General features: G+C 40.2%; 1 protein-coding gene across 1 annotated transcript in view; it reads left to right on the forward strand.

Annotated features, from left to right (window-relative positions):
* The window catches only part of Ift57 (intraflagellar transport 57), a 55,456-nt gene extending 41,025 nt beyond the window's left edge, over positions 1-14,431 (forward strand). Inside the window, exons 7-11 of the mRNA XM_031364037.1 lie at positions 8,713-8,784; positions 9,666-9,797; positions 11,257-11,319; positions 12,893-12,959; positions 14,052-14,431. Coding sequence (XP_031219897.1) covers positions 8,713-8,784; positions 9,666-9,797; positions 11,257-11,319; positions 12,893-12,959; positions 14,052-14,230 — 513 coding nt within the window. The 3' untranslated portion in view covers positions 14,231-14,431. The remainder of the gene's footprint in view (positions 1-8,712; positions 8,785-9,665; positions 9,798-11,256; positions 11,320-12,892; positions 12,960-14,051) is intronic.
* The last annotated feature ends 12,149 nt before the right edge of the window (positions 14,432-26,580 follow it).

Below are 26,580 nucleotides of genomic sequence, written 5' to 3' on the forward strand. Positions count from 1 at the left end.
AGGTTCTGTGCCCCAGTGTAGAGGAATGCCAGGGCCAATAAGTGGGAGAGGGTGGGGTGGCAGGCATGTGGGAGGGAGGCAACGGGTTTGTTTTTGTTGTTTTGGTTTGTTTCTTTGTTTTTTGGAGGGGAAACTGGGAAAGGAGAAATTTACATGTAAATAAAGAAAATATCTAATAAAAAATATTAAAAAAAAGAAAGTTATTGTGTTTCATTGGAGGCATGATTTATCCTTGTTTATCATGTTGTATATATGTCATTTGTACATCAGATATGTTGACCATGTCAACTCATTAGAGGGCTGTTGTAGCAAAAGGCTTTTTCTCTTAGCAGTATGTCCTATGATATTAGCTGTGTATGGTACATTGACTTATGTCCACAGTGGGCATGGTAGTACACTCACTGAATATATTCTTCAGGTGTAATCTGTATTTACAAATGCCTGTGTATCTAAGTGGCTTCTGAAGCAGGAGTACGTGGTATTGCCTGTCCAGCTAAGATGCTCCTGCCTTGGATGGAGTCGGTCACCAGTAGTCTCAGAATGATAAGCAAGCAGTGAAGCCAGGATCTCTATCACTTTCTGAAGGCTGCAGAGACAGGTTCAGGTGGGCATGCTATAGGAGGTTCAATACCACACATGGTCCACCTATAATATTATTGTATGCATGCCGAGTGGAGGATCAGGCCATTCTGGTGATCCTTGGCAGTTACAGGACAGCAGGAACAAGATGTCTGTTGGTGTTTGTTAGCCACTTGGTCTGGCCCACACTGGTGGCTTAAGAGGGGGAGGACACGTGCTGCTCAGCAGGGGCTGCAGAAGAGCTTCTGCAAAGGCTGCAGTTGGCTTGCTACAGTTATCCTTGCTTCCCAGTACCTCACTGAGTCTAGCTCTCTAGCTGCTTTCTAGTGCCGAGGGTGCCAACGTCTCAGCATGGGTCTGTGTGGAAGGGGCTTGAAAAGACATAACATGGGCTAAACTATTTCTCCAGGCTGTTGAAGGAGCTTGTGTCTCCCAGCACTCCCTAAACTGTACTCGGACCTCTGAGGGATGGATGCAAGGTTCTCAAGTAGCAAATGTCTCAAGAATTCACAGTATTCGTAGGAAATTATATTGACCTCCTGTTAACCCAGTTGCTGCCATATGAAGTAACTCTTGATTCAGGATCCAAATTAAACTGGGGGCATAAGATGGCTGATGTGTACTTTGCTCCTCCTGCCTAAAGCCGTATCTCTGCCACTTCCCTACTGGACATCAATGATATTCCTCTAACATTCTTGCAGAATAGCACCTTTTTTTTGGTCCTTTTGTGTTGAGGAAAGTATGTCAAGCTCCCCTCGTTAGCTAACTTGCTTATATCACCTTTCTTTTAAATATTAGTTTTTTAGTGTGAAACCAACTTGCATTTTGAAATAAATTCAAAGTAATATAATTTATTATTTTTTATCTTTTTCATCATTACATTTGCTAATATTTTGTTCAGTATATTTTTAATTATTTTTAAAAGGCATTAATGTATGACTTGTTGTTTGGTTGGTGTTGGCTTTAGAAACCTTTGTCAAGTTTTCATGTAATGCTGTATGGGCCTCATGAAACAAATTGATGCTTTCTTTCCGTCTCCCTCCCTCCACCTCCCTTCCTTACCCTTCTCCCCCCTTTCCACCCCTCCCTCCTTTCTACTTGGCAGTAGACTTGTACAAGATTGTTATTTCTTATATAATTAAATGTTTGAGAAATTCACTGATCAAACCATCTGAATGGATATTTCCTAATGAGAGCTTTTAATTGTATTTGCTGATCCTGTAAACATTTTAAAATTTTTAAGGCAATTAATATATAGATAAGCTCTTGAAATTTTTCAAATATTAACACCTATATTAACTTTGTCTTAAAATAAAGCCAGCATATATAGAGAAAGGCTTGTTTGGGTAATAGCCCAGGAACTTTCTGTTGGTCCTGTTGCTGTTAGGAGGCAGCATATTATGGTTTACTTTTGTTCTAGAAGTGTAGTAAACAGGTTCCCTCATGGCAGGAGCAGGGGAAACAGAACAGGCTGGGATCCGACTGCCCTTCTCAAGAGCCTGCACACAGCAATCCAAATATCTCTCACTAGGCCCCACGGAAAGTTTCTTTCCCTTCCCAATGCCTCTGAGAAATCAAGCCATACGGCTTGAAACTTTTAGACTTTTTGAAAGTTTAGAAACTATGAAAATCCAAATTTTACTACAAATACGATTAAAGTCATCCTTAATCTTTGTTCTCTTGTTCTTATTCAGAATTCTGTGTTTTGATACGCCTGTGTAGGTTTGTGCTTGACAATGGATATTTGCATCTGTGTGACTTGGAGCTTCTACTTAAAAATAACTAAATCTTAATTTCTGCATCTTAGCAGACTCTTGAAGCAAAGTATATATGCACTGTTATCCCAATAGTTGCTAGCATAATGTTTACATATATTCAAGGTTATGCTTGTTAACATTGTAGTCATTAGATTTAAAGAAACCATAGGATTTGTGTGACTGTTGAGATCCTATTCCACCTTAAAGCAAAGAAACAGAAAGGCTTCTGAGTAGCATATATATATATATATATATATATATATATATATATATATATATAGGCATGTGTCTCATTTTTTTTTATATGAAGAGACTTCATACACAGAGCAATTATTATAAAGGAAGACATTTAATTGGGGCTGGCTTACACTCATGGATTTGGTCCACTCTCATCATAGCAGGCAGCATGCAGGCAGACATGGTACTGGAGAGGTAGCTGAGAGTTCTACATCTGGATCCTTGGGCAGTAGGAAGTGACAGTGACACACTAGCCAGGCTTGAGCTTCTGCACCCTCCCCCTAGTGACACACCTTCTCCAACAAAGCCATACCTCCTAATAGTGTCACCCCTTAGGGGTCTATGGGAACCATTTTTATTCAAACCACCACAATATGCATGTATGTGTGATATATATATATATATATATATATATATATATATACATGTATTATGCATGCATATATCTATTTTATATTATATATGCATGTGCACGTATCATATACATATGTATATGAGTGCATTGTATTATATATGTATATAATGTATTTATGCATGTATATGGATGCATTTGGTATATATGTGTATATAAGTGTATTATATTATGCATGTATGTATGCATGTGTATAGACACACATATCTGCTGAAGCTCATTTTTTTGTAGAAAAGTTCCATAATCTGTCTGGATAAATTGTACTTTTGTTTTAGAGATAGTCCTTGCAGGGTTTTTCATCTGGAGCAGACTAGAAACAACAAGATTCCCTGATGTCTATACTTTAGCAAAACAACAGGAAAATGATTTCCTTCAGTGTTCATGTTCAAATAGGGAGTCCTCAGGTTCACTGTTTTTCTTATTGAAATTGTGGCACATGGTAAGAAAATGAAAGCAACTGCTTGACGTAAAGGGAATCTGTTGGTGACAGGAAAGGACATTTGGTTTCCTTTTCAATTAACGATAAACTGAATATCAAACAACCTCAGTCTGTTCCCAACCTGTGAGTTGGAGGACAGGATTTCTTCCCTTACACACTACAGTAACCATGAAAACTTCCAGAGAAATTCTGAATTGAAACCAAGCCTTAATGGGTAAAATAAGATTAACTGTCTAAAATAAGAGCTCTAATACAGACTTTTATATTTATTAAAATGCAACTGCAAAGCAGCATTGCATTGAGAGTTCACTGGTAATTATCCGTAGTGGAGTTGGGACAGAGACTGAGAAGAGAGAAGAGAAAGGAAAGCAGATGGCAGGACAGAGGAACCATTGTTGTCCTTGGGAAGTAGTTATTCTAGATACAGCAGTGCCTTGGGCCCTGTTTCTGCTTTGGAAAAAGCAAGCGCTTCAGTAGAGCCTGTGAGCATGTTGGTTCTTCTGTGTGGTGCCATGGATTTCTCACACACCTAGAAGAATACATCCTAGTACACAGAAGGATCCTGCTTTGGCTTTTGTATAATGAGTTTTGCTTTGTTTTGCTTTGTTTTATTTATTTATTTTTTTTTTTAGCACTGTGTCTATCTATGAGCAAGGAAGTCAAGACTGGATTTAAGATGGAAGGGAGAGTCTGACATTTTACAAGTTATATGTTAATGAAACTTACATATACATATACAGCCAACCCTAACTCATGGTCTAATCTTTGCCTCCTTTCCCCGACAGTTTCAGAGAAAATATTTTAGTTATTGAGTTAGAAACCTCCCCCAACCCCCACAAAAAGAAAAAGAAATTAAACTACGTCTCTATATGCCAAAGAGACCAGTCAGGTGGTGTTCTGGAGTGCAACTCAGAGACTACGTAGCTTCCACCGCCACCTAAGAGCTGCAGCCAGATGGCATCCATTTTGATTGTGTGCTGTTGTGAGTCACCAGTGATAGATGCTTCCTGACAGTTTCTGAAGGGACCAATCCAGAATATAATTCAAGGACAGAGAATTCAGAGTGAGGAAAGGGACTTTGCTTACAACACCTTTGTTATTTACCCTCACAAACGATAGAATTATGAGGGTTTGTATGAGATTTTTAAAGAAACAAGCCTGAAGTCCTGGAAATAAAAGCAGATGGTGGAGTCCCCAGCAAGCTCGAGCCTAAGGTTCAGTCCTGAACTCTGCACAGAGAAAGTGGGCCTAAGGAAGTATGCTGGATCATTGCTCTTTTCCATTCCATTGAGAGAGAAGAACATTTGTAAAAATAAGTGAAACAGGATCTTCAACAGACTGGATAAATGCTTAAAGAACCCAAGAACATGCTTCAGAGCGCTTAGGGATAGGTGACCAGTGGATTTCAGGGGCACACAGCCCTCTGAGTATGTAATAGAAAGAGGTCTTAGTTTAACTATACACTCTTGGCAGTCTGTTTGGTCACATAGAAAATCATTATATGACATACAAAAATCCATAGGTGTGGATATACATTTTCCAGACAGAGTGAACACCGGAAACTAACAGTTTTCTTCACTATAAAAAGTGTATACATTGCCTGGTGGTTGGCACCACCACATGCCCTTAATCCCAGCACTCAGGAGGCAAAGGCAGGCAGATCTTTGAGTCTGAGGCCAGTCTGGTGTACAGGGGGAGTTCCAAGATAGCCAACTACACAGAAAACCCTGTCTCAAAACAAAAACAAAACAAAACAAAATGTATATTTATAATGGTCTGCTCTGCAACAAAACCTCCTCCGTACCACAATGGCTTACACTAACAGTAGCACATCATCCTCAGGACAGGTGACTAATGTGTTGTCAGCTGCAGCTTAATTCTTGTTAGGCCCCACACTTCTCGGTCCTAAGCTCGGGCTGAGAAACTTCTGAGTAAGACAGCCTCCTTACTTTGGATGATAGGACATGGACACTGTTTTAGATGGATACCTCTTCCAACTTCTATACAGTCCACCATTCCACTGAAAAGAACACACAGCCTAGACCAGCATCAGTGGATGAGAGAAGTACATTTTTCCAGTTACCGGCCAGCAAGTCTCATAAAGCGCCACAGCAGAGGTTCTCAACCTGTGGGTCCTGACCCTTTGGTGGGTTGGAGGTTGGGGTGGAGAGGTTGAATGACTCTTTCACAGAGGTTGTATATCAGATATCTTGCATATCAAATATTGCATTACAATTAGTTACAGTAGCAATTAAATTATTTTATGGGTGGGGGCCACCACAATATGGGGAACTATATTAAAGCTATCTCAGCATTAGGAAGACTGAGAACCACTGCTCTATAGGGAAGGGAGAAATGGATCAGAAGAAATGACAGCAGTTATTTATCTCTCCAAACCTTTGCATTTTAAATATGTAAAATTACATTAAAATGGCTGTAACTTAATGCATCCTCCACCAATGTTGGAATTGCTAGCATCGTTGAAGAGCTCCTTTTAATGTTACTTATTACTAGAGCACAGGTGGGCTTCAGGTCCTTACATATCATTAAAACCCATCACTTCTCCATTCTTACCACAAAAACCTTTGTAAAGCTTTCAACCATCTCAGCTGATGGTTCTCAAATGTATGCCTCCCCTTTTATATTCATGTTTTCAAAATGTTAGTTAGAGTTAAAGTCACATCCCAACATAACTATGTTAAAACCTGCTCAGGAGCTTCTTGGCCAACTATGAGATTTTTTTTCCTCCCTTTTTCTTCTGATAATGTGATAAAATTTTCTAGGAAGCTTAGCAAATTTTAAAGGATAAAAATGAAACTTAAATTGTTCTATATTCAAATTCATGCTTTAATGTAAAGTGCAACATATATATTACTAACTTTAAATATCTAGTTTTTGAGACTGTATTTTCTATTGTCTGTATGCTATTAAGCATACATTTTTGCTAATCATTAAAAGAACTTAACATATAATTTAATATATGTTAATGTTTATAATGCAGAATACAGAGTTTTAAATCTCAAACATAAAACCAGCGTCTTTCCTGACTTGGGTGTTGAGCATGCTGATGTTACCTGTGAGCTATAGATCTTCCCTCCTCTGCTCTGGTACCTCCCATCCTCCAGTCTGTGAACTGCCCTTAATGGCTTCCTGCCTTTCTGGGTATTCTTACCTGTGTCTTTCTCTAAAAAGTGTATTGCTGAGTTCTTGGTTTTAAGGCTTATAAAAATACCTTCATATTGTGTGCATTATTTTTAATAATAGAATGAATGGTAGAATATTAGCAATATATTTTCTGGTGTTTTACTTTAACAGAAAATGTGTGCATAAATCTGTGTTTCCAGTTTAGGGTGGGAATATTTTCTAGAATTAAACTGTTGGATTAAAAGATATGAATATTTTAAATGCTTCTTTTAAAAATTAGTTTTCATCAGGAAATATGCCCATGAAGATTTTAATAAGATACATATTTGAATTTTTCTGGCAAATATGACTAGCTTTGTATTTTAATTGCCTATAAAAACTTAGAGAATTTTAACAAGTCTAACACCAAATTCCTTGGTATTTTTAGCTTCACTGGAGCCTGTCCTGTTGTTGTTAATGTATTGCATTACTTGGTATTCCATTCCTTTGTCAATCTAGGGCCCTCGATGACTGTCCCTCCACTTTCCACCTCCACCAACCACTTGCACTCACAAGTTACCTGCTGAGAACATCCTATCTGGTGTGTCTCTGCAATGTCAGTTGAATGTATCCCTGTCTTCCATTCAAATCTATGTGAGCTGGACCACTGCACAGCCTTCTGACTGGGCTCCCACCAGTCTTCAGAATCTTGATCTTCCTAGTGGGTCCAGTAACTTATCACCTTTTCAAAACACAGACTTGACTTGAAAATTCAAACCAAAACCTATAATAGCATACCTTTGTTCACATGGTAGAAGCCATACTCCTCAGGGGTTAGGAACAAAGCCCTGATACAGTTTAACCCACCTCTTCCTTTGGTTTTATTCTGCCATGATCAATCCTGTCTACCTCTAACTCCATAATTTTGTGCTGTATACTTGCGCCAACCTACACTGATATGTTCCCTGTGTTTTTCTTGTTTTTATTACCCTTTCAACCTCAAATGCTCAAAATGCTGAGCTACCAAATTGTTAATGGTGAGGAGAGAGTCTCAAAGGTCCCTTACAGCCTTTATATCTTGAGATGCTGCTATGTTCAGGATACAGAAAGACCCAGGATGGGTAGTGCTTGTTCATTCTAATTTTTGTCGTTCTCACTAGTGTCAGTTGGCTAGCTGTCCTCTTCTTAACCCTGAACTGGCAGTAGGCATCAGTCGGGAACTTAGACTGCTGTGTTCATGTCTTCACCTGTGCCCTCTTCTGTAGCCAGATCTCTGCTTGCAGATAGGTGTGAGATTAGATGTTTCTTGAGGCTCTTCGCAGTTTAAATATATTATAACTTGATATTTGGTATTTTTGAAGCACTCAGGACATTTTTACACCCTGTTGTCATGTTTCAGAGCAAAAGCATCAGGAGAGTGAACTGTTCACATTGTTTCTTCTTCAGAAGATTGTATAACCACAGCAAACAAACCTGCCAGTTTATGCAAACAGACAATGAGACTGAACCTAAGTTCCACCACTGTCCTCAGTTTACCTCTCATGATGGACAGTGCTGAAGTCATTTAACACTTTGGCTTATGATAAAAACTGAAATAATTTGAAGTTATCTTAAAGTTATTACACAGTTGACATCAATTTAAAATGATTCCAGTGGCAGTAGGCTCTAGTAATCAGTGTAGACTTCTTTGATTAAGGACGAAATCCAGAAGTCTTGCTGAAGACTTCTGAATGAAAGCCTATTTTCATTTCCAAGAGACAAACTAATCTTTGATACATGATATTTGAGTAAAGAGTTGAGAGTTGCTTCTGGCAAACATAATCGTTACTGCTTAAGCAAGTATTTCTTTGCTAATAATTAGATTTTTTTCATTTTGATGGGTAGTCATAAATATTAACCACCAGCAGAGCAAGAATAATTTGTATTCAAATTACCAGATATCACTCTGTGAACACATAAAATAATTTACATTTACTTAGGACTTTTATCCTAAAGTGCCCTATGCTCTCTTTGCATTCTGATTGCAAGCTATATATAGGACTCTGCCACCTAAAATAGGACAGCTACCAAGTAATCAAGGTAAAGGACACACCTTTACAACAGACAAGCAAAAGGTGCAAATGTGATATTTTGTGCTTCATTCCTGTGTGTGCTTACACCAATAGGATTGGAGGATCCATGTTGACCAAATGCACCAGCACAAAAGTGGAATCGAATCTGCTCTAAAGGAGACCAAGGTATGTGAGTGACTTTAGACGAAAAAACCAAAAATCAAAAAGCATGCATTTACTCATCTAGACCTGTTGCAACCGAGCATGAAAGGAAAACAGAACAGATATAATGCTTATCTCTCAGAATATGGTGAATTGTATATGCCACAGTTCATCTTTACAGTTCCAGTGCTTACACCAAGTAAAGCAAGCTACTTAAATAAAAACTACTTATAGTCAGATGTGCTAGCATACACCTACAATCCATCTGTGTTTTAAATATGCACATGGCTATCACACTTTACACATATACATCTAATAGATACTTTAATACATATCAATCTTTGTCTTGATTACCAACATTGTATGAACCCCACGCTGACAATGGCTAGGACTTGCATCTCCCCCAGCCCTGTTGCCATGGTAGAAGTGGAGTCTTTAGAGGATGCCATAAAGAATCAAGCTTGAGTGAAAAGCTGTGGGTCCCAGGCTAGACCAGATCCAGATAGTCATATTATTCCTTAGCTGCTTTGGTTTTGAAGTTTATGTACAAGTTAGTGCAATGACATAAACCTTAGGTGCTCAGGTGTGCTGAGAGCCAGAGGTCACCTACACTACTAAGTTCCTCTTTTCTGAAGACAGGGTCCATGTGCAACTCAGGGCTACTACTTCCCTTGTTTCAGCCTCCACTGTCCTTGGATTATAGGACTGAACCATCACATCTGGAATCTTTAAAAGAAATTATGGTGTGACTAAAGTGTTTCTCACTATAAAGTTTGTTGTTGAAGTGTCAAGCTGACGTCTTATGCATACATTTGTGGACTGGGTTGAAGAATATTTAACTTATTTTTACCAGTCTTGAAAAATGTACTTATCCTTTTATCTTCTAAAATCCCATGGATTTCTAGGGGTTTTTGGACAAGCTCCATAATGAAATTAGCAGGACTCTGGAAAAGATTGGCAGCCGAGAAAAGTACATTAACAATCAGCTTGAGCACTTGGTTCAAGAATATCGTGGAGCCCAAGCCCAGCTAAGTGAGGTAATTTAAGAATGCTTTCCAGGGATTTATTCCAACTCATGATCCTAATCCCTAAAATGCCAGAATACATTTTGTTTATGAATTGTAAACTGGAGAGAGGGGAGGGCTTGAGGTGGATATGATCTAAATGGATCCCTGTGTGAAATGATCAAAGAATACATAATGTTTAAAAATGTTCGTCAACAGAAGTATATGCATTCCCTGCCCACTTGAAATGGAGGGCCAGCAAGAAAACCTCCATTTCATATGAGATAGAAAGGATTATCCCCCAGGAATCCTTAAACACACTTCTTCATTTTATTTAGATAAATACAGGTTTGTTGTTGGCAATCGTGACTTAGAACATGAGGAGAGTGTCAGGATGCTGTGTCTCATGCCTTATGCACTGTTGAAGTAGGAGAAAGCATCGTGTTCGTTTCTATGTGGCAGGGGGAAGGCAGCCCTTGCCACAGTGGCTTACAGCTTCGTCTTAAGGAAGACGAAAAACAAGATGAGTTCAGGACAAATGATTTAAGTCAATGACAACAATTTTTCTTTCTTTCAACATTTTAGAATTTTAATCAGAAATAAAATCCCTGACTTCTGAAAACATCTATTGGAATCCCATAGCTTTCCTTAGGAATGTATAAGGAAAACCCTTTTTGTCCTGATGTTAAGGTAGAATCCATGCAAATAAGGGGGTTCAGCAGAAGGGGAATGAGGAGAAGGCAGTGAGGGTAAAATGACCAGAATCCATTATATACATCTACGAAATTCTCAGTCAGTCATAATCTTAAATAATACTTGCAGGCATAAAATGAAAATAAGTTTGAGATAACTCATATTTTCAGAAGTTCTGAAAGACCAAGTTGAAAATAATTTTCACTTTTTATTATAGTCAATTTGAATTCATTATTCCCTCCTATATAGATGAATTCCTGAACATTTTTTTACTTTAAAAATGCCCTCTAGTTAAAGCCACTGTGTATCTAACATTAATATTGAATAATTGATTGCCAGATTAGTTTCCGAGAACATATTCTAGTTGGCTGCACTGTCATCCACTTTATTAATCCTTATTAATTGCTGAGCTTCAGAGTCTACTCTGATTGATTTTTTTTCATTTTAGAACTGATTTTCTCTTGCATAGCACACAAATTAGACTGACTAAGAGTCACCCTCCCAGAGTGTTTAGAGAGGGCGGAGGACAGTTTTTATTGTCAACGGTGCCCATGCGAGTTACACAGCTGCCATGGGAAGCCTGCTGCAGTTCATCATTTTATAGTGCTTCACTTAAATGCATGGCGCCTATTAATAAGGACATGAAATAGCTACAGTTAAATGTCACTTTCATAAATATATTCACAAATAAGAGGGTGTCATAAAATGCTGTGCAGAAACTGCACACACACAGAGGTCATATTTAAATAATCCTCTTCCTGGTTAGGATTTGTCCTTAAACACAGTTTTTCTTCCTCAGGCACGGGAGCGCTACCAGCAGGGCAATGGAGGAGTAACTGAGCGGACCAGACTCCTGTCTGAGGTACATCCCAGTGCTCTGCACTCACCTGTCAGCTGAGCCCCAGCCAGGCAGAGCCTTCTACTGCCTCAGTGCTGCCAATTCCAATGAGTGTTGCTCCCAATGTCCACTCATTGACTTTACAAGTTCGCTAACAAGTGCACCAATAATCCCTCTCTGGTTTCTTTAAGACACCTGAGGTTGCTGGATTAAATTAATCATAAAACTTGCTGTTATTATCAGCACATTGATAACCTTCCTAATCTCTATTTAAAATAGTAATTAATAATAGAAGAGCGGGTAAAGCTCCACCTGAGGAGTCTGTAGCCAGTTGTAATGTGAGTCTTCAAGAGATAATGCTGTCGTCAGCGATTGCTGTTAATAGTGTGTGTGATCCAGTGCTGCTCTGTCTACAATCGAGATAACTTGCAACCTCTTCATTCGGGAACCTCTAAAGTATTTGAGTGTCACTTCATTTGATTTCATGATCTTACAGAAGAAAGACCTGACATATATTCTCATTTTTCATTATGAGACTAAAATGTAAGACTATCAATAATTACAAAGCACCACAATTTTCACAAGTGTCACTTTTTAGCCAGTAAGAAATTAAGTTTCTCTTATAACGAGTATTTAACAGTATATAACAGTATAGCATTAGAAATATTTAGGCTCTAGTCCTATAGTGTTTCTAGGCAGATAAAGCATTCCTCAGAAGGAAAGTGCTCACTAATGTGGGGTAAATGAGCATTTGAAGGGCATCCAGGGACCACTTAGTCCTCTGGAGTCAGTGGTTGTCCCCAGTTGTGATGTTTCAGGTGTCTGCAAGAAATTAATTTGCTTTGCCTTGATGAGCACTTTATTCCCTGGGAAGGTTTTACTCACCAGCACGATAGAAATAAAGCCTACTAAGTTACAGTAATTACAGGGTAGCCCTAGATTATGTAAACACATTCTCCAGTTTTAGAGATTTTATTTCCTATATCATTTTAGAGATTATACTGCTGGAATAGAATTCTCCCAGGAGAGACTGGAGCAGTATAATCTTGAGATCAAGTGCAGATTCCTCTGAAATCTTCATGTCAGCACTTACGTCTCTTAGAGTTCAGAGTTCCTGAGCTGGAGAGCACAACGGAGTGTTTTCATATGCCTCCATATGGTGTAAGCATCTCCCTACTGGCCTCAAATGCACGAAAGGATGCTCTTCTAGTGACTATACTATTAAGAAAGATCCCTAGAAAAGGCCAGAGCAGGGTTCTGGTAGCATTGTGTCGGCTAATAACTAATCGTTAGAGAGCGGCATGGTAAATGCTAGTGATAATTGCACAGTTTGAGGGCTTTGTACTGCAAACAACTTGATTTTCATTCTATAATATCGCAGCATGAGAAAGTTAATGTGAAAGCAATTTGCTGGTATTTTAAAAGTAGTTCTTAAAAACCGAAAAGCTTTGTGTATCCATGTATGTTGTCTTTTATTTGAATTATGTCCACAATATTCTTAATGTTTTATTTTCTTGAGTTTTCTCAATGCAGCATTCAAAAAACTTCAGGGTTCATTAAAATTCAGCATTCATAGTTTTTTTTTTTTCAATGAAAGGTCACAGAAGAATTAGAAAAGGTAAAACAAGAAATGGAAGAGAAAGGCAGCAGTATGACTGACGGCAGTGAGTACTCCTTCTCTTAGGGACTGAGCTCCAGAGCCACGGAGCCACGCAGGGGCACTGTGGGCTGGAGCAGGGTGGGCCGGGGCAGGGTGGGGCAGTGTGGCTCAGCGGGTAGAGATGCTTACCTCTTCAGCCTGGTGACCTCAGTTCTGTGTCAGATCCCACAATAGAAGAAAACCAACTTAAGAAATTTGTTCCCTGATGTCTACACAGTCACACACACAGATAATATATAAACAATCTATTTTTACTTGTTTTAAGACAAATAAGTGGTACAAAAATGATGTCTGGTCATGAGAATATTTTGTTCATTATAAATCAACTGAGAAAAAATTATTTTTACTCTAATTTAGATTTTATTAATTCAAGCTAATAACTCAAAAGAATAGTGTGAGAAATATGTATGTACTCCTCCTCTAACTGTTTAAAAATATATTATTCTGTTTTCACCACTTGTGTGCAAAAAGACCTTAGGAATACCCCAAATGACACCAGGCCAATGATGTGATGACATTTGGGGTCTCTTCCCTCCTTGCAGGAAGCTCTGACTGAGCTGGGTTCAAACGGAGAGTTCATCTCTCAGTAATTACCCTCCATTACAAACTGTTCAGTCTGACCAGGCATCACCAGTGGGCATCACCGCTGGCTTGTATTTCAGAAAGGTTGGCTAGGGCTCTGGTGCCATGCACAGGGGCTGGGAACAGAGTGGGATGTGGAGATTTCCTTGCAGTGTTTTCAATGGGTTCATTATTTGGGTCTCAAATGCATCTTTCTTTCCTCTCTAGCTATTCTATTCTCTGTTCCTGTAGACAAACCTGTGTTGAACACATCCTTAAATACCCACTTAGCACTTCTTTTCCTAGAAAAGTTAGAAAATTTAGCCTCAGTACATCAAACATTGAACCAGTTCCCATCCTAAAACTCTCAGGTGTTTAAAATACCACCGCAAAGCTGTGTGAATGTCAGCAAGTCATTGGCTGTGTTTTTAACCCTATTTCTGGCTTAAGACAAACTGAGGAAAATGTCAGGCAATTCTCTGACAAACTGATACTCCAAACGAACATTTTCATTTCATGCTGTTTTCTTCTCCAGCTCCTTTGGTGAAGATTAAGCAGAGCTTAACCAAGTTGAAGCAAGAAACTGTTCAGATGGACATTAGAATCGGTGTGGTGGAGCACACGCTACTTCAGTCAAAGCTCAAGGAGAAGTGTAACATGACCAGAGACATGCATGCGGCTGTTACCCCAGAGTCAGCAATCGGCTTCTATTAAACACATCGGCTTCATGCTTCTGATTATTTGATTTTTTTATATCAAATGATTTTTTTAATGTTGCATAGATTTCCAAACACAATTTAGACTTCTTCAAGCATATTCGGTGGGTGTTTTTGCACATGTTATATCATGGTGATTATGACGGCCAAAGCCTTTACAATGAATATAGTATTTAATAAAGTACTTAAAATTATCATGTTCAGAGAAGCTTTCACTGGCATTACCAATGGCGTACTGCTGCCTGGTGGCTCATTAGTATTCTTTGTGTAAGTGACCCATGTATCATGTGTATCCTGTGACACTCTGGTACATTTGAGGATGCCCAGAGCTTATCCCATTCTACAATGACCACTAGTACTTTACATATTAGAGGAGCTGAGAGTGTTAGAGTTCTTCATAGGAAGCCAAATTTCCCTTGCTTCATCTCTACAGTTACATAATATCACCTCCTTAACTGTAAAAATAAGAAAGTTCCGTATCCATGTTAACATGTGAAATCTAGTATTTGAAATAATAGTTCAGCCGTATTTGGCTCAGCTGCTGTAATGAGGAAAATGAGGCCTGTGCCTGTGTCTGCACCCCACCCATTCACATGGGATGCTAACCACAGCTCTGTAGAAGCCACCATGAGTCCCATGGTCAGCCTCTGGTACTGACACTCTTCTGAGGAATCCTACTCAGCAATTTTTCTAGACTGTGATTTCTAAGCTGACCAAATAAGCATTATTGAAGGGTAGCCTTTCTGGGCCAGGACTCTGGCTCAGTTAGCCCAGTTCTAGTAGAACAGGCAGGTAAGCCTGGATTTGGTCCTCAGCACTATAAAGCAGTTGGTGATGCACACCTATAATGTAGCACTCGAGGTGAAGCAGGAGAGACTGAAATCAAACTCACGGACCTGCAAGATGGCTCAGTGGGTACAGGCTCTTGCTACTAAGCCTGATCACTGGAGTTTTATCCCCAGCTCCAGAAGTTTGTCCACTTGTGTGTACACCTAGACACAAGTGCGCACACATAGACACACACAATAGATAGACAGGCAGACACACAGATAACCCTTCATTACTTTTAAGAAGTATAAAGCACTTTGTAGTAAATTTTGACTTAAAATGCTTATGTTCGTTTTACGTTTAGGAACAACTTATTGAAATATATTTTTTAATCCTAATACCTTCCCCCCTAAATTGTTATTTTTCTTAGCCCTAACTTTAGACATACAACACATTTACACACACACACCACTTTTGTGTTCACTAAAACTCTCAATAAGTATAGATAAGAGAAAAATTGATGTCTATGATAAACTACTACCCAAGACAATGACAGTCAGTGCAATGACAAGTAAGACAGCTTACTTAATTTATAAAGGGGAATAATCCACAGTGGGATGATAAGCAATATGAACCTCTTCCACTGTGCTTAGTGGAATGTCCTAATAGAAAATGTGAAACATAACCGTTGGCCTGGGAACTTCTTTGCCTTTTTTCTGCTGTAGCTGCCAGAGGTCAACATTATGTGTCCTTTTTGAGATAAGGCTTCTTCCTGAACATGGATGTCACCAATAGCTTGACTGGCTAGTGAGCTCCAGGCATCGTTCTGTCTCCTCCTCTATCTCCCAGTGCTGGGTTCACAAGTGCATTTGACCGCAACAGACTTTGTACTGGGGATCTTCCTACTTACACAGCAAGCCGTTTACTACAGAGCCATCTCCCTTCCCCCTGTTTCCTAATGATGTGCTCTGCAAGGGTTTAGAACGGTGGTTCCCAACCTGGGAGTCATGGTCCCATTTGAGGGTTATCTAAGACCACTGGAAAACAACAGATATTTAAAATCCATAACAGTAGTAAAATAATAGTTACAAAGTAGCCATGAAGATAATCTTACAGTTGGGGGTTACTACAACATGAGAAACTGTATTAAAGGACCACAGCATTGGGAAGATTGAGAACCACTGGTCCAGGGTCAGGGACTACCCAATTACAAGTCTGTGGCAATGCCTAGAATTCAAACCTTGATATCTAAATTATCTACTTAGTTTTTTTTTTTAAAAAAAAAATGAAATCAAAGCATTCCATTTGGAGAACTAATTCCTAAACTGGGAAGGAAAGTATATATGTATCAAAAATGTCTGGCTCTGCCATAGAGTACTCAAAGAAGGTTGAGGAAATATCCAGTGGACAGCCAGATACAGAGACAAGTTAAGCATCATAGTAATGAACTGTAACTGCAGAATAACCGCAGGCCCGTATAGATAAGACTAGATGAGTGGATAGAAGAGGAGATGAGAATGACCTCCTAACAATAGGATGTCTGATGTGTGACATGGATGCTGCGCTTAGAAAAATGCCAGCTGACCACCACCGTGCCAGTTAATTGGAGTGAGAATCATCAGTGAGTGCTGACACGACTACTGGGAAGCTCAATGGGAAGTGGGCTGACCGCATGGTTGCATACACTGGAAAGTCAGGTACACACCACTCACATTAAGTTGATCAAAGTTAACATCACCAGTCTTGGGCAACTACCATTTACCACCTGAAGAGGGCACATAGTTGTTGGTCCTATTGGAGATGCATAGCCTGAATCTAATAACAAAATGACAGCCAAGTCCAAGTTGAGAGGCTTGTACAAACAGCCTGTGTGCTTCAAAAGTGACAGGATGAGGCACAACAACCGAGGACTCATCCTTGACTACAGGGAACAGCAGAAGCAAAACAACTGAACACAACACTGCTCTAAGCTGGATCCGAGATCAATAAGAATATGCAGACTGTTACTACAAGGTGCATTCTAGCATAAAAGGAAAACGTTGTATAAGGTCTATACATTGGAAAACCGCATCTTAATTTCTTAAGTTGGATTTGAGCTGTGGTAATTGAAAAGAATTTATGTAAAATAGTATACGTAATGATTTAGCCATAAAAAAGTCATCATGCCAGGGGTGTAAGTGGTTCAGGTATGATTGTGTGTGTTTATGTGTGTGTGCATGCACCCACATGTGATTAAGCTTGTAGAAAGATAAAAGTGACAAATCGTGACATAATAATTCAATCCTGATTACCTGATTGGATTCTAGTGCACATACAACATGCTCCATTAATATGTAAAGCTAACATGTTAATTTAAAAACCTAATAGTAAATATGCTTCTTTCCTGAATGGTTTTTGGATGCTATTTCTCAAGTCTCTTCCCAGCAGGTGCCTAAGATTATACTAAATTTAAAAGAATCACCATGACATAATATTGTTAACTAGTCATTAAAAGATTTCACTAAAAAACAATGGATATTATGATAAATTGTTAACATCTTGAGAGTCTGCGGAAAGGAGATGTAGAAATCTGCTGGACTGTTTCAGTTTTCCTGTAAATCTAAAGTAATAGTTTGTACAGATGACATACTTCAGGCAACTGGGCAGCCTCTCCCCCAATCAAATACACAATTCATCTATTAAAACAATATGAGCTTCCATTGAGATTCTGTAGTTCACCAATGAAGTTATAATTGTATTCACTAATCAAATCGAACAAACCCTTAATCACTCCAAACAAGGGTTTTGTTTTTTTTTGTTTTTTTGTTTTTTCCTATTTCCCTTTTCCTTAAATTTGCAAGCAGTGCTTGGGTTTTTACAATTGTTGTTTGTTTTTTAAGAGTATCAGAACTTTTGTGAGCGTTGACAGAGAACATGACTATGCAAATAGGTGTAAGAACCAAATGTAATCTGGTTCTATGTCCCATCCCTTCATGGGTTCCAAGCGCCTGTGTGAGAACATGAGACACCTGTGGATTTGGCTCAGAGCTCCCAGCGTGGATGATTAGCAGGCATTCTGTGCTCCCTAATCGCAATACAATATGAAAATGTAGAATATCCATTGGTCATCCTAAAATTAAAAGGCCAGATGCTGTTCTTAAAATTTGTGTAGAAGTAAGAAAGGTCTTGAGAGGACTAAGAGTGTAGCTCAGTGGCAAAATGCAAGGTTATCACGCAGAGGGCCATCGGTTGAGATCCTAGCTACAACTCCCTTTAATGTTTTTTATATATTTAAAACTATTAAAATAGAATTTTAGAAGGTAGGATGAGTATGACCCTGTTTGTGGTCAAATTACAGTGATTATGACTTTTTTTTTCCCCACTTAATGTGTCTAACAACCACAAACATTCAACTGCTTATTATATTTTTAAATTAGAAATTTACTCTCAAGAATGATTTGAATTCACATTTTTATAAACTGTTTTATAGAATTTAAAATGTAAGAGAGGAGAGCAATGGCCACCTCATATTAACATATCTAATGAATCAAGCATCAGAGTTCTGTAATTGTGTGATTTTAATTCAGGCACAAAATTCTAATCTGATTTGCGGATCCACTCCTAGCACCTAGCTTCAGGCCCAGAGTGCCCCCTCTATTATCGATCCTTGCCCTAAGTAGGACACTAATTTTCAAACTGGCCATCAGGCTGCAGCCATCAACTGCCCAAACTGTTGCTCTGAGCTCTTGGATGGCTTCAAGGTCCTGTGCATAGTCCCCTTTGTATGACTCAGAAGTTACCTCATGGCTGCTACTCTCCTGTCTGCAAGATATTCTCTGTGCTAACAACCTAGAAACTCCCCATTGCCTGGGCATCAATCAAGTGGACAGCTTAATAAAAATAACCATGTGCTCCCATCCCTAGCTGAGGAGCTCCTGTCAGTTGACAGTGGCTGACAAGGAATTGCTGGCTTGCATGAGAATGGCCTCCTTTGACTCATGCTTTTGATTGCTTGGTCCTCTTGGTAGAGACATTTGGGAAGGATTAGAAGGTGTGATCTTAGGGTCCTTTCAGCATGCACTTTTTGGCATCCACAATAGTGTCTGGGTTTGATGACTGTGTATGGGATGGATCCCCAGGTGGGGCAGTCTCTGGATGGCCTTTCCTTCAGTCTGCTCCACACTTTGTCTCCATATTTCCTCCTGTGAGTATTTTGTTCACCCTTCTAAGAAGCACTGAAGCCTAATATAGCTGTCTCCTGAGAGGCTCTGCCAGAGCCTGGCATAAATACAGAGGTAGATGCTCTAAGCCAACCATTAGATTGAGTGCACAGGGGGCGGGGGAGATGGTGGTGGAGGGTCCCGATGGAGAAGTTGGAGAAGGGACTGAAGGAGCTGAAGGGGTTTGCAGCCTCATGGAGGGAGCAGCAGTGTCAGCTGGCCAGACTCCCTGGAGCTCTGGGGGACTGGACCACCAACCAAAGAGTATGCATGGCTGGCTCCGGCTTCGTATGGCAGAGGATGGCCTTGCTGGACATCTGTGGGAGGAGAGGCACTTGGGCCTGAAGGTGTTCAATGCCCCACCGTAGGGGAATGCCAGGACGGGAATATGGGAGGGGGTGGCAGGGGGAGCACCCTCATAGAGGCAGGGGGATGGGAGGGGGTAAAGGGTTTCTGAAGGGGAACCTGGAAAGGGGAAAACATTTGAAATGTAAATAAAATATTCAATCAAAAAAAAAAGTGTGGTCTTGTTTCAGGTGATTTGTCACTGACAGTGAGCTTTAAGTTGTAAAGGCCCATACCACTCCAGTTGGCTCTCTCTCTCTCAGTCTTGTGTTGGTTGTTAAGTTCCCAGCTACTATTCCAGTGCCATGCCTGCCTGCTGCTGCCCTGCTCCCTGCCATGATGGTCTACTACCCTCTGGAGCTGTAAGACCCAATAAACTCTTCCTTCTGTAACTTGCCTTGGTTATAGTGTCCCTTCACAGAACTAGAAAAGTAAGACAGAGGAAGAGTCTGTTTTCTTCAACGATATGACGCCTTGAAAAACACAGGTCTACCATGTTCCAGGAGATGGCTGTACACACAAAAAAAGTGTTTGGGCAATACAAATCAGGCTCAATGGATTTAAAAAGAAAAGAAATTGGGTGAGGTGGCTGGGTCTAAAGAGAGTTGGGGTAGAAAGAGTGATTGTGATAAAAAGTACATTGTATGAAATTCTTAAAGAATTTTAATAAATATATTTTTAAATGCCTAAGCACTAAGTCCCTTTCTCAATTTTTACCTCACAGGTTTGGGTGTTTTATTTTTTAATTGAGGGGGGGTTATCAGGGATTTTAAAAAGCTAATCAGCTAATATTGATATTCAATTAGCTACAGAATCACCCATCTAAAGATCTCCCCCCGCCCCCAGCCAGGTACAAGCAAGCAACGCATTTCAGTGTGAAGAGACTTTTAAAGAGAACTAAACTCCTTGTTCTTCAAATGTAGCCTATGGAATGCCTTAATGTTTGCCCCACCTAATAAGTGCCATAGATAAATTAATACACAATGTTAAAAAAAAAAAAAAAAAACAAGAGAAAAGAAAAAAAGATCAGCATCACCTTTAGAAAGTGATTTGTTACCATCTTCACTGTTGGGAAGAAGTTCTCCCAGCTTGGCCTCCCTGGGAGAACTTCAGGTCCACAGCTCCTCCCACTCACCCCGTGTCCCCCGCACCCCTTATCAAGCCCAGGCATACTGTTTCCACACATGCCCCTGGGTGACCTTTCCCAGCTCCTCTCTCAAAAGCTTGTGTATGGAAGAACCCTGGCTCAGAAGTTCAGCCAACCAGATTCTAGTTCCAAGTTAGTAAGAGTATATTCACAATATTTCTGGCACCAGATATGTGGAGTTGTCCAAACCAACAGCCAGTTTCTTCCGTCTTGCACATGTCCCCTTGCCCTTGTTACTCAGCATAAAGGCCCTGGTCAGAACAATGAATGTTCTTGGACTTCTCTATCAGAGCCATGAGCCAAAGAAGCTTCTATTGTTTGTCAGTTATCCAGACTGTCGTTCTATTAGCCAAACAGGGAAGCCCACCAGGTCGAGCATCGGAGAGGGTGAGAATCCCCTGATCCTCCTCATGGCAAAGCATTGCCATGTGTTCCCCGACACATGGGTTCGAGAGCCTCAGAACCCCTTCATTTAGGGTATTTTTTAGTCTGAGGAGTTTCATTATGTAGGCGGGAAAACCTCAAAAGTTCTAGGAAACTGCAAACCATTTGGAAACTCTGTGCCCACCGTTTCAGCCAAAGGTCAGACTTATTTCTTCCTGTGTCACAATTTCTCGGCTTAGAACTTCCTGTGTGGCTTTTGAGTCACCTGGGTTTTCTCCTGCAACGTAATAGAGTTATGTTTTCTCTCCTGTCCCATCGCTTTTCTTTTACCTTCTGTAAAATCTTCTGCAGGGGACACTACACATGAGTCCCGATGTGCTAGTAAAAGTACAAAGCGTTCATAGAGTCACTGATAGTGCTGGGATATCCTAAAGCCTTCTAGTGCTAGAAGTGAATGGTTGTGAATCTCTTGGCAACGTGTGCATTAGCTTGCAGTAGACTTCTAGAGTCAGCTCCTACCATCTCTGAAGCCGATTGATTGGCATTCGGAAATTTTGAGAGCTGGGTTACTGTTGATAGTTTCCTGCCAGCCCATTGTGAGTGTTTATACCACAGGAATAGAAAATCACTACAGATCAGAGCTTTAGACAAACAGCCAGTTTACTCCCATACCACTGACAGCAGCCGTTTAATGTTCTACAAACCAGACAAATCAGGAGATACACAACAGTATTTTAAGGTACATATTTAAGATACATTATTATAGTGCTAGTTGAATTAGGCCAGATTTGTAAATTATTCTAAAAAAGAAATCATTAAGTCTACATAAAGCCACTCTGTGTGTCAGATGTGTATCCCCTGAACCATTTTATTGATACTACTCCATGGCCCTTCCTAACTATCACCTTTTACTGTTTCTCAAATCAATAGGCTAAAGCAGTCCAGGCGTCTCGCTACACAGTAGATTCAAAGATCATGCTCGTACAACTGAAATAATGTAGAATGCACAGCTAGTCCAATTATTTGACTATAAAAAAACTAATTTAGCTCACTGCATCATTGATCCATTTAATTGTACAGCAGCTTCCTATTGATAACAGGAAATGGCCCGACCCAACTGTGCTGAAAATGGAAATGGCCAGTTTTCCATAACCATAAATTTAAATAAGGACTCTATCTTATGTGTGGAGACTGAAAAAAATCATAACTAGGGTTTGTTCAATATTCCTTATTTTTACTGATCTCTTTGTCTTGCATATGACCTGATTTCTTGCGTACTTTCTGGTCTTCGTAAGTCATTAAATGTTGGCCTCTGTTTATGACTGAGAGTTTCATTTCAGATAGATACTGTGATGATTCTAAGCTATCATATTCATTCTGCCCTTGGGAAGCATTCTACAATCCTCCAGCATCTCCGAGGTTACTGGTGACCTAGAAAAACTACTTTCAGTGATATTTCTGAGAAGCCTCTTAGTTCAGGCGAGTCCTGTTCCTACACATATGTAGTGTGAGTCAACAAACACTTGACAGATAACCACTTGCTTTTGGTGCAGTGTGAGCTATTAAGGAAGCCAAATGCAAATGAGGTGTAATCGCTTCCTTCACCAGCTCACAATCTGGTAGGAAAGATACGCACACGGTTAAAATGCTCATATATAAGAGTAAGTTTTATGATAGAGAGACAAACAGAAACTGGGAGTGAGAAAATTTATTCTAATTTCGAGAAAGCAAAGAATATTCATAGAACTAGAATTGAAAGAGGATAGGAATCCAATATCAAGGAAAATAGCCAGGCAGATAGCAAGAGATGAAATTATGAAGGTGTGGGTGTACACCATGGTATCACAGGGGTGGGTGTTGACAGAACACTACAAGAAAAAAAGATGAAAGGGAGAGACTTGGAGGGCAAGTAACCTGACAGAAAAAGTTTACAGAGAAAATGGACACAAGATAATAAATTATGATAAAATGATAAAGTTGCACAAGGCAGAACATAGTTGAATAGATGTGTAGAATCGAGGCTTCTAGGAGTTTTCAAACTGAAGAAGCTAAGAAGTGCCAGGATGTAGAACCATGATGAGAGAAGATGCAAGGTTAGAAACGGTGCACTGTGCTAAATAGCTTATTATTACGCTTCAGATTTTAAATGTCCTCTGGAAAGCTGTGTGTTAAATGCCTGGTCCTCAAATTAGCAAGAGGGCTAGATGGAGGGACAGTGCTTCCTGCCAAGCCTGATAACCTGAGGACCCATGTGATCAAAGGAAAGAGCCAGCTCCTCAGAGCTCCAAACAACAACACCCATTGACTCCCGACACAAACATATACACACCAGAGGTGGAGGAGAGAAGAAGGGAGGGGGAGAGAGACAAAGAGTATATACATACATATATACTTTTTTTTTTTAATGAAAGTTTGGTCTGAACCTGACACCTCAGTGGGAGATGTTAGAACTCTGGAAGGTGAGACCTAGCTAGAGATAGAAATGTGTTGGTGGTAAGCCTCTGAAGATTGAAGTTAGCTTTGACACCTCTCTCTCTCTCTCTCTCTCTCTCTGTCTCTCTGTCTCTCTCTCTCTCTCTTTCTGTCTCTGTCTCTCACTCTGTCTCTCTGCTTCTCTGTGTATGTCTTTCTGTATGTCTCTCTCTCCTCTCTGCCTCTTGTGCTTTCTCTCTTCCCCTCTCTCCCTTTCCTCCTCTTTCAAGAGCACAATGAGGCTTTATCTATAATCCCTTCTTCATCATCATAGCCAGCCACATCCCAGGCTCAAAGCAATAGAACAAACAACTACAGACCTCTGAAACTAAGTGAAATATTTTTTTGTATAAGTTGTTTTTCACAGATACTTTTTTTATATACAATCATGAAAAGCTTACTGACACATCTATGGTATCACGTTTTATTGTGTAACTAAAGGAGTGTTATTTCCATTCACACATATGAAAATGAGATCCAGAGTAGCTAAAACAAAGGGTGTAAGCCCATAATGTCTTGGATATGATACAGGAGGACACAAATAACTCAAATTGTTTATAGCGTCAAAAGATTTCTCAAGTTATAATTACCTTTGTTTGAGTGTATACTGTTTTATAAGGACCTTTATATATGTATCGAACCATCACAACAGTCTTAACAGAAAAAAATATATAAATGTCAAAATTGGAAATTTTTCTCACACAGAAAATGCAGAGATTGGGGATGGGAGGGAGGAACAAAGAATTCCATCTGTCATGACTGTCCAGAGGCATCCACTGAGAAGCAACGAAGAGCTTTTAGAACAGAGGAATGACTGCTCTTGCATTCTGTATCCACTACCATTGATTCTTCTCACATAAAGCTCACAGCACAGGGAATTCTACAGAAAAGGGACTGTATTTTGTATGATGAGGGAGACCCAACTCAATGTGAATGCTGTTGAAATTCATTGGAAGAATCTGCAAGGGTATGAAAAAAATCAAATAAATAAACAAGAACAAACTATCTTCTATGAAAGGTCTGGGTGGGGCAGTTTAACATGAAAAATGGTAGGACAACCTGACTACAAAGTTAAATGGAATGTGAGGACCTGGACCAAGCTTCCACTTTTTCAGATGAGGCCAACAAAGCACAGAACACATATGCCCAGGGATATCCTGATCAGCTCCAGAATCAAGAAGTGGCAGTCCTAGAATTTGAGTCAAGGAATAACAAACCAGGGAGTAGAGTCGGCCTGGTACAAAATGCTGAGTCTGAGGTAATGCCAGCATACAGAATGAAGAGATGTGGCCTCCCCAGGCCCAGTGCTTGGAGAGAAACAGGAAGTAAGAAGGGATACAAGAGTGGGTATGCCCCGTTATTAAACTGCATGCCCTCAGAAACCACTTGTCAGCGTGAGCTTTCCAGATAAAGTAGCTGGCCTAAAAATGCTACATTAGTAATATTCTGACCTCTTGGTTTGAATAGATGCTATTTGGTCAAATCTCACTGGGACTGGCTCCAACATACACCAGTTACCCATGAGCAATTCAGCCCCACACATTCAAAAGTGCCGGTGGTAACTGACTGTGGCAGGGGTTGGCCAGGCTTTCTGATTTAGAGTCAAAGCTAGAGACAAGCTTTTTCTACCTGGAAACTGCATCTTGAGCTGAGAGTGAAACGACTCTAAAATGCACAGGGCCACGAGCTGAGAATCCTTGCTCTGAAGGAAGGAGAGGGCTGGAGCCAACAGGCAAAGTGAGGACAATATGGCTTCCTAAGTCATCTTTGTCTTCGCCCCTCATTTCCTAGGTATCACATTATTCTTAGCTTTGCCTTATAAATGGAACAGGGCTTCAAAAGGAACACCCCTTCGCTGCAGAATGAGAGCAACGCTGCCCTACCCCAGGGAGTCACATGGGAAAATGGAGTAGCTGTCCCTGCGACCTGTGTTCCTTGGAACCACGTCCAATGGTGGGGCCCTGTTCCCCCTTGCCTAAGGTTACACATCTTACTCATTGTGGTTTATTAAGCCTTTGATCTTATCATCAAACAGAAACAACAGGGCTGAGTGAACTGGGTGTGGGTGATTTCCTCCGGTGAGAGAAAAGGAGAAAGAATCAAGCCTTTGGTTTTCAAACCAGCTTTTACCCAGATGTTGGAAAGGTGTTCTTTGCCTCTGCCCTTTGGTGGGTGAGAAAATTGAGGCAATAGGGGGAAGTGAAATGCCTTCTTTCAGTTTCCTTCCTGTTGCTGAGTGTTCAGGAATATCTCATGGAGGCAAAGAAGCAAGACGACGAATCATTTGGTGCTACATATCCTTCTAACAGTGGAGCACACCAGTTCCCCAGAATCTCCCGAGAGAGGTCTGTGGTTTAGCAGTTCTACTGTTGCATGGTCATTGCTCCGTGCCCCTTATTAGACGCGGCTTGGTGTTTATGATGACAGCGGTAATCATGAGTTCTGCTCCACAGACCCGCCTTTCCTATCAACTAGCTCGGGTGGTTTATCTTAGAAACCCACATGGCCTTCAGAGCCTGTTTCCATTACACACATTAGCTCTCTTATGGCCAAGGGATGCAGGATAACTGACAAACCAGGGAGAAGGTAAAGTGTTTCTGAAACAGTATCCGTTGTCTTCCACTCCCAAGAAAGTGACAGGCTTTAGCAAGACGTCCTGAAAGCTGTCCACTTTGTCTCTGGAGGTCAGGGGCAGCTCGAGGAAGTAAGTCAGCACATCGGGTAGATTTTGTGCCACCCAGGTGCTCAGTGATAATCAGCTTCCCATGCCATCTTCTCTCCACCACCACCACAGGATACACAAGTCCCCAAGAAGTCCACTTCAGCTTATTATGCATATGGTTGCACAGGCACTTACACACTAATATTCAGAAAAGGAAAATTTCCCTTTAAATATCCAGACCGAACAAACACTGTAGTTCAGTCCTCCCGGCTCCCTACTGTTTCCTGGAAACGAAACAGCTGTGATTCTGAGTACTAAACAGGGTGAAAGTGGATCTTACAAATGCTTGTCTTACCTGCTTTACTCTCTGG

The sequence above is a fragment of the Mastomys coucha genome, unplaced genomic scaffold (genome assembly GCF_008632895.1).
Source record: "Mastomys coucha isolate ucsf_1 unplaced genomic scaffold, UCSF_Mcou_1 pScaffold12, whole genome shotgun sequence".
NCBI classification, from domain to species: domain Eukaryota; kingdom Metazoa; phylum Chordata; class Mammalia; order Rodentia; family Muridae; genus Mastomys; species Mastomys coucha.